The sequence below is a fragment of the Pteronotus mesoamericanus genome, unplaced genomic scaffold (genome assembly GCF_021234165.1).
Source record: "Pteronotus mesoamericanus isolate MK-2021 breed Mesoamerican mustached bat unplaced genomic scaffold, CSHL_Meso_final contig_78, whole genome shotgun sequence".
NCBI lineage: Eukaryota > Metazoa > Chordata > Mammalia > Chiroptera > Mormoopidae > Pteronotus > Pteronotus mesoamericanus.
In genome coordinates this window covers 685,856-692,347 of record NW_026555258.1, presented here as the reverse complement: position 1 = coordinate 692,347, position 6,492 = coordinate 685,856, and the positions used below count along the sequence as shown (strand labels likewise).

At 72.6% G+C, this 6,492-nt stretch overlaps 1 protein-coding gene across 1 annotated transcript; it reads left to right on the top strand.

Moving 5' to 3' along the window:
- Positions 1-622: 622 nt before the first annotated feature.
- On the top strand, positions 623-3,896 carry PTGDS (prostaglandin D2 synthase). Its single transcript, XM_054584772.1, has 7 exons — positions 623-817; positions 1,668-1,807; positions 1,911-1,987; positions 2,553-2,669; positions 2,783-2,884; positions 3,454-3,479; positions 3,752-3,896. Exons 1-6 carry the CDS (start codon positions 704-706, stop codon positions 3,477-3,479), a joined length of 576 nt encoding a protein of 191 aa, XP_054440747.1. The 5' UTR covers positions 623-703; the 3' UTR covers positions 3,752-3,896.
- The last annotated feature ends 2,596 nt before the right edge of the window (positions 3,897-6,492 follow it).

Here is a 6,492-nt window from a genome sequence, read left to right as displayed (position 1 = left end):
TGGCGCTCGAGAGGAGGGGCTACGCCCAAGGCCAGAGCGGCCCGGCTGAGAAGGGTGCCTGGGCCAGGCCAGGGTCCCGGCGGCGGCGGCTGTGGGGAAGCCGTGCCCCGTGCGCCTGGCTCCTGGCTCCCCGTCACTGGCGGGCGGATCTCGTTTCTGCCCCTTAGCCCACCTTTCCCCTCGTGCCCCGGGCCCGCGCGGCCTCTCAGGACTGAGCTCACACGGTACGAGTGGGGCCTGGCATCCCCACCCCGAGTCACCAGACTGGGGAGGGAACGATGAGACCTCGGGCTTCCGGGGGGGGGCCCGAGCCCAGGTGGGGGGTGCCCGGCACCCCAGAGGCAGGGCCGCACCAAGGCCGTGCCCCTGCCCCCATCCGGGCTGCTGGGCCGGCTCTGGCTCTGGAAACGGGACGGCCCGGGGACCGTCGCCCCCACCCCTGCCCCCCGCACGGTGTCAGGGCCCCGGCTGCCTGGCCACCGCCTCTTACATAAGCAGCCCTGTGAGGGGCGAGGCTGCAGCTGCGTCCCACGCGGCCTCCCTCCACCCGCCGTCACGAGCCTCCAGTGGGCTGTCCTTGGCTCTGGGAGAGGGCCAGGCCAGGCCCATAAATAGGGGTCTCCCCGGCGGCTCCCGCTTGTCCTGCCACCTCCCACCCTCTGCCCACACTGCTGACCGGGGACGCCCGCTCGGCTCCGGGAGGATGGCCGCGCTGCACACGCTGGGGACGGGGCTGGTCCTGCTGGGGGTGCTGGGGGTCCTGCAGCCCCGGGCCGAGGCCCAGGTCTCCCTGCAGCCCAACTTCCAACAGGACAAGGTGAGGTGCTCCCCTGCCGGTCCCCGAGGCGGGGCAGAGCTGCCAGGGGAAGGGGAGCCCGTCCGCAGAGCTGCCTCCCTGGGGAGGGGTAGCTGAGCCCTGGAGGAGGCTGACCGGCAAGGGGCTCCCCTGGGGCGACGACAGTTCCCGCCTGAGAGGGAGGTGGTAGGTATCCCGCCGCGCAGGCAAGCACCTGTGTCCGCGAGTGCGCACCTGGTACGTGCAGACACGCGGGCCACCTGTGCACCTGCGCCATCCAAATGGTCGCCCCTCGGGGCTCATGACGCTCAGAGGAAACGGGCACACTTGGATCCCAGGACGGACCCTGGGCCGTGTCCCCGAGAGCAAGCACGCAGACGGAGATGGCGCCCGGGGTCGGTGCGCAGGGCGACCCGCGAGGATGCCGCGCTGGAGCTGTGCCAAGGGATGGCGCACGGACCGGCCACAGAACACTGAGTGCGCGCGGGTCCGCCCCGCGCACAAACACAGCCGGCAGCGCGCGCGCGCGCTCGCGCTCGGGGGCTGCGCGGGGACGCAGCCGTGCTGGTCCCCCGCCCCGCCCTGTGGCCCTTCCCTCGAGCGTGGCCGACGCCCTAGCGGTGGGAGAAGTCAGCCGAGCTCGCCCCCAACCCCTCCAGAACCGGCCCCGGGGCGCCCTCTGCCGCCCGCTCCACCGACGGGCTGGGCGGAGGTGGGACCGCGCCCGCCCCAGGGAGGGGGCGCGCTGCGGGCCTCCGGCGGGACGGGGCCGGGCCGAGACTGGTCGCGGGGCGGTTTGAGGGGGGCAGGGGCTCCCGAGCAGGCGGCCAGAGAGGGTCTGGGCCGACTCGGAGGGGGCCGTTTCCCGCAGTTCCTGGGTCGCTGGTTCACCGCGGGCCTCGCCTCCAACTCGAGCTGGTTCCGAGAGAAGAAGGCGGCTCTGTCCATGTGCACGTCGGTGGTGGCGCCGACTGCAGACGGCGGACTCAACCTCACCATTACCTTCCTCAGGTGGGACCGCGGGGCGGGCTTCTGGGGCTGAGAGCCGCCTGCCTGTGGTCGGGGTCTGGGGACCCTTGGACTGGGTCCTGACCTGAAGGTGACCTGCCCACAGGAAAGACCAGTGTGAGACGAGGACTCTGCTGATGCAGTCAGCAGGCACCCCCGGCTGCTACAGCTACACCAGCCCTTGTGAGTGGCCCTCCCCCAGCCCCCCGGAGGCCCCGGCCGGCCCTGGGCGGCACCTGCTGGTGGGTGAGCAGGGTGGGGCCGCTCCGCGTGGGTCCACTGCGAGCCCAGAGCCCGGCCCGGCTCTGCCACACGCCCAGGTGTGGGGGACCAGGGCTCCCCTCTGCGGCCACGTCCTGCCAGGCCCTCCCTGACCCGGGGGGAAGGTCCCCAGGCCTTGGTTGTCCCCTCCTTGCTGGACGGGCAGGGCCCCCGGAGCCATTCACTGCCCCCAGCAATGGCGAACCCACCGGGGCGTCTTTGCTCTTCCTGGCCACCGAGAGGGTCGGGGCTGCAGCAAGAACCCCTAACTCTCTGAGCCTGCGTGGTGTTGGCCTGGGACTTCTCGTGTGGGGACACTGGCCCCCACCTGGCAGAGTCACGGGCTGTCCAGGCGGGAAGCAGGGGGCTGGCCACCGGCTGAGTCGGGGAGGGCGCGGAAGGCAGCCCCGCCTTGGCGGGCACCCCCTCCGGAGGCCGGAGGCCCGGAGGCAGGGCTCCCAGCGGTGGCCGTCTCGTGGGTTCCCAGACTCGGGCAGCGTGAACGACGTGTGGGTGGCAGCCACGGATTATGAAAACTACGCTCTGCTCTACACGTCGGGGACCAAGGGCCTGGGCCAGGACTTCCTCATGGCCACGCTCTACAGTAGGCTCCCGGCCCTGGCCCTCCCCCTCGGGGGCGGGGGCGGGGCTGCTCCCGCAGCGGGCGGGGGACGCAGGACGCAGAGCAGAGACCCCCCACTTCTCTTCCCTGCCCAGGCCGGACCCAGACGCCTGGGGCCGAAGTGAAGGAGAAATTCACCACCTTCGCCAAGGCCCAGGGCTTCACAGAGGACTCCATTGTCTTCCTGCCTCAAACCGGTGAGGGCCACTGAGCTGCTGGGCGGGGACTGAGGCCAGATTAGAGACGGGCAGGCCTGTCTCCTGAGTCAACGGAGGCGAGGTCCCCGCTCCTCTGGCCAGGCTGCCCGCACACCTGCTGCGTGGCTTCCACGGCGGTGGGCAGCCTGTCCACCCCATGCCCTTGGCCTGCATCTCCGCGGGGGGCGGCCGGCAAGAGGCTCCTTCTCCAGGAAACCCCCTCCCCAGATTCACCAAGAACCTAGCAGGGAAGCCAGGTCCCGGGTCAGCCCCCGGATACGGGGGTCCCTGGCCAGGGGGCAGGCACCCATGGGATCGCGGGCGCTGGGGGCACACGGGCCAGTTGCGTGGGGCGGCCCGGGGCGGGCTCCCCCAGGCCCAGTGCCCGTGGCCCCGGGGGTCCGGCAGACAGCCGTGGGGACAGGGCCAATTCTGTCTGCGGCAGCAGAAGCTGGGGGAGGGAGGAGAGCCACAGTCGCAGTTTTGAGGGTCAGCGGGCTCCCCGGGGCTGCGCGTGGGGGAAGTGGCTCTGGCCCAGGCGGTCACCCTCCCCCCTTCTTCCTTGGCAGACAAGTGCATGGAGGGGCACCCGTAGGTGAGTGGACCGTGGGCTGGCCTCACCCCGCAGCCCCACTCCGCCAGGCAAGGGAGGTCCCAGGCAGACAAGGGCCGGTCCAGGGGGGTTGCCGGGGTGGGAGGGGCTGGAGGCTGGGGTGGTGCCCCGTGGGGAGGTCCGAGGGGGCCGGTGCCCTTGCTGAGAAACGTCAGCGCCGGGGGGCGTGGCGCTGGGCGGGCTCCACCCTCCTGCCGGCCGCACCCCGGGGCAGCCGGGCGCCCCTCCACCTGCGGCCCCGCTCTCTCCACCAGGGGGCCCCGCCCGCGGGACCCGGCCGTGCTGCCCTGCTCCGCTCTCCACCAAGACCCCCAGTCCCCGGCCCGGGCTCCCCCGGCCACAGCCCCTGCCCCCTCCTGCTCTCTCCTGCCTCTGAGAATAAAGCCCTGAAGCAAGTCAGCAGCCTGGCTCCTGCCTGTCTGTGCAGCAGGTCGGTCGCCCATCGCTGCCCCGGCCTGCCCGGCCGGCTCCCTGGGGTCCTGACCCCCCGACTCCCTGCGGACGTCTGCTTCCCCGCCCGTCTCTGTTCTGCAGGGCGTCTGGGAGGACAAGGTGGGGACAGGGAGGCGGGCCGGGTCGGGAGTCGGGACAGCTAAGGGGAAGCCCCCCCACGGCCACAGCCACGTGAGGCCGAGCCCCAGGGGATCCTGGGGTTGGGGCGGTCTGAGCGCAGGATTGGCACAGTGCGATCGGGCAGAGATAAGGTTTCCCAGGGACCAGGAAGAACGGGCTGGAGCCTCTGTCTCCCTTCCCCCGCTGGGACAGACTGGCCAGGTGGGCTGGAGACAGGCCGCACTCACACCGTCTGGCTTCCTGCGCGCCCACGGCCCCTGGCCCCTGGCTTGGGCCTCCAGAGCCACAGCCCTGCTGATGCGCGGGACGCGGGCCCCAAGTCCGACCCGGGCAGGAGCATGCTCTCCCCCTCGCCTCCCGCCGCGCGGGGGTTGCGTTCAGGCCCCCTCCCGGGCCCCCGCTCACGATGTGTGGAGCCCGCTGCCGCCTGCCCCCGGGGTCCCAGCCCGGCTGGGCCCTGCAGAGGCAGCAAGGGCTGCGAGAGGCTCTGGGTGAGAGTCGGCTTCCGGGGCGCTGCTTGGAGGAGGGGCTGGGCTGTGCCTGAGCTGAAGGCTGGGGGCCGACGCCCCAGAGGGCCGGCCAGGGCTGCGCCCCCCAGGAGGGAGCGCCAGTGGGGCTGGACCAGCCTGCTCGCTGCAGGCGAGCCCACCTCGAGCCCGCCTGGGTGGTCCGTCCTGGCGGCAGGCCAGCCGCTCTGGGCATCTCAGGGGCAGGACGGCCGGAGGGCCTGAGGCAGCCCAGCCCTGACCGCACCTCCCTGACAGCTCCGCTTGTATGGGGGCCAGAGGGAGCCCCGTGCCCCTGCCTCATCCCACTGGGGGGGGTGGGGGCTGCAGGCCCCTCGGCTGGCCCCCGGGCGGTGCCCAGCAGCACGCCTCGGGCCCGCAGGCCAGGATGGGGCCCAGCTGTCCCCACACTGGTCAGGGGGACGCCCACATCTCTCCTTGCGCCCTCCCTACGGTTCTGGGCCGCCTGGTACGTAGTTGGGCTGGCGTCGCATGGCCGGGCTTCCTGGACTTTAAGGACAACATGAAGATGCCCGTGGTCTCGGTGACCCTCTGGGCCAATGGCGACCTGGCCCTCGACCTCAGGTACCACACACAAGTGACCCCACCAGCTCCACCTGGGCCTTCGACCTGGCCGGTGTGAGGCCAGGTGTGAGCCCACAGGAGCCAGAGCTGTCCCTGACATAGTAGGACCTGGACGGCCCTGGGCCCCTGCTGGCACCGGGCGGCGGGGCCGTGGGGACAGACATGGTGGCTGTGTGTTGCCAGGGGGCCCAGCGCAGTGGACGCCCCGCCCGAGGCCGGGTGCGGGGGACAGTGTCCCCGTGTGTGTCTGGAGGCGAGACCTGTGTCCCCTGGCTGTGCCCTGACCAAGCACCTAACACCTGCCCCCGGCGGGCTTCCTCCCCGCAAGGCAATGGCGAGCAGCCTGGGTGTCGCTGGGAGGGGTCTGGGTGCAGGGCCACGCGGCGGTCACTGGCATAGAGGGCCGCAGCCTCCGTGGACGGTGGGCTGGGCTGAGGCTCCCTGGGCCTCGGGGCCGGGCAGGTGCTGGAAGAGCGACGTGACCTTCACCTCAGGTGCCGTGGACGGGCAGTTCAGCATCGTGGCTGAGGGGGCAGCAGCCAGGGGCAGGTGCGGGCAGCCAACGGGGCCCCCTGCGAGGCGGCGATGGGCTTGGGGCCCCGGGGCTGTGCTGGCCAATGGGCTGGTGGCCGAGGCCCGGGACCCTCTGGCTGGAGTGTGGGCCACATGCACATTCCAGCAAGTTCCAACCCAGGGCAGGAGTTGGTGTCTCCTGGGGACTCTGTGTCTGTGGCAGACCCTGCCCCGTGCCTCCCTCCTGGCTACCCTTCCCTGCCCCCCCACCCACTCCCTCTCCCACACCCCCCCGCCCCGCCTCTCGCCCGCGCCCAGGGCTGTTTCCTGTGGACGCCCCGAAGCGGCAGCTCCTGGCACTCCAAGTGGGCCCACGGCAGGTGAGCACCGCCCCCACCCCACGTGGTGCTGCCGCCGTGGGAGCCCAGGCCCCAAGGCCCGCCCCGCTGACCCCAGACACAGGACAGGGGCTGGCCCGTCCGGGCCTGTCAGGGCCAGGGGAGGGCGGGGGCTCCGCCCCGGGGAGCGGGCCCCGGGGGGCCCCTCAGGCCCCGCTCTTCCCCACAGACCAGCACGCTGGCGCCTTCTCCTGGGTGAGTCCCCGGGAGCTCGCCCAGACACCCCTCCCTGACCGTGTAGCGCCCAGGGCCCTGCAGACCCAAGGAGGCCCCTCCCGGCCAGAAGGCTGCACCCCGGAGTCCTCCGCCTTGGGGGCGGGGCGGGGCGGAACCACCGCAGCAGGTGGGAAGGCGCAGAGCGGGGCCCTGGGGAGAGGGAGGATGCCGCCCATCCTGTGCACCTGCTGCCTGGCCGCAGCG

What these genes read in the sequence shown, in the direction of transcription:
- PTGDS (XM_054584772.1), top strand. Translation starts at nt 704, where the DNA reads ATGGCCGCGCTGCACACGCTGGGGACGGGGCTGGTCCTGCTGGGGGTG. An exon ending in CCAACTTCCAACAGGACAAG is followed by an intron (nt 818 to 1,667) that starts GTGAGGTGCTCC and finishes CGTTTCCCGCAG; the next exon opens with TTCCTGGGTCGCTGGTTCAC. An exon ending in TGTCTTCCTGCCTCAAACCG is followed by an intron (nt 2,885 to 3,453) that starts GTGAGGGCCACT and finishes CTTCCTTGGCAG; the next exon opens with ACAAGTGCATGGAGGGGCAC.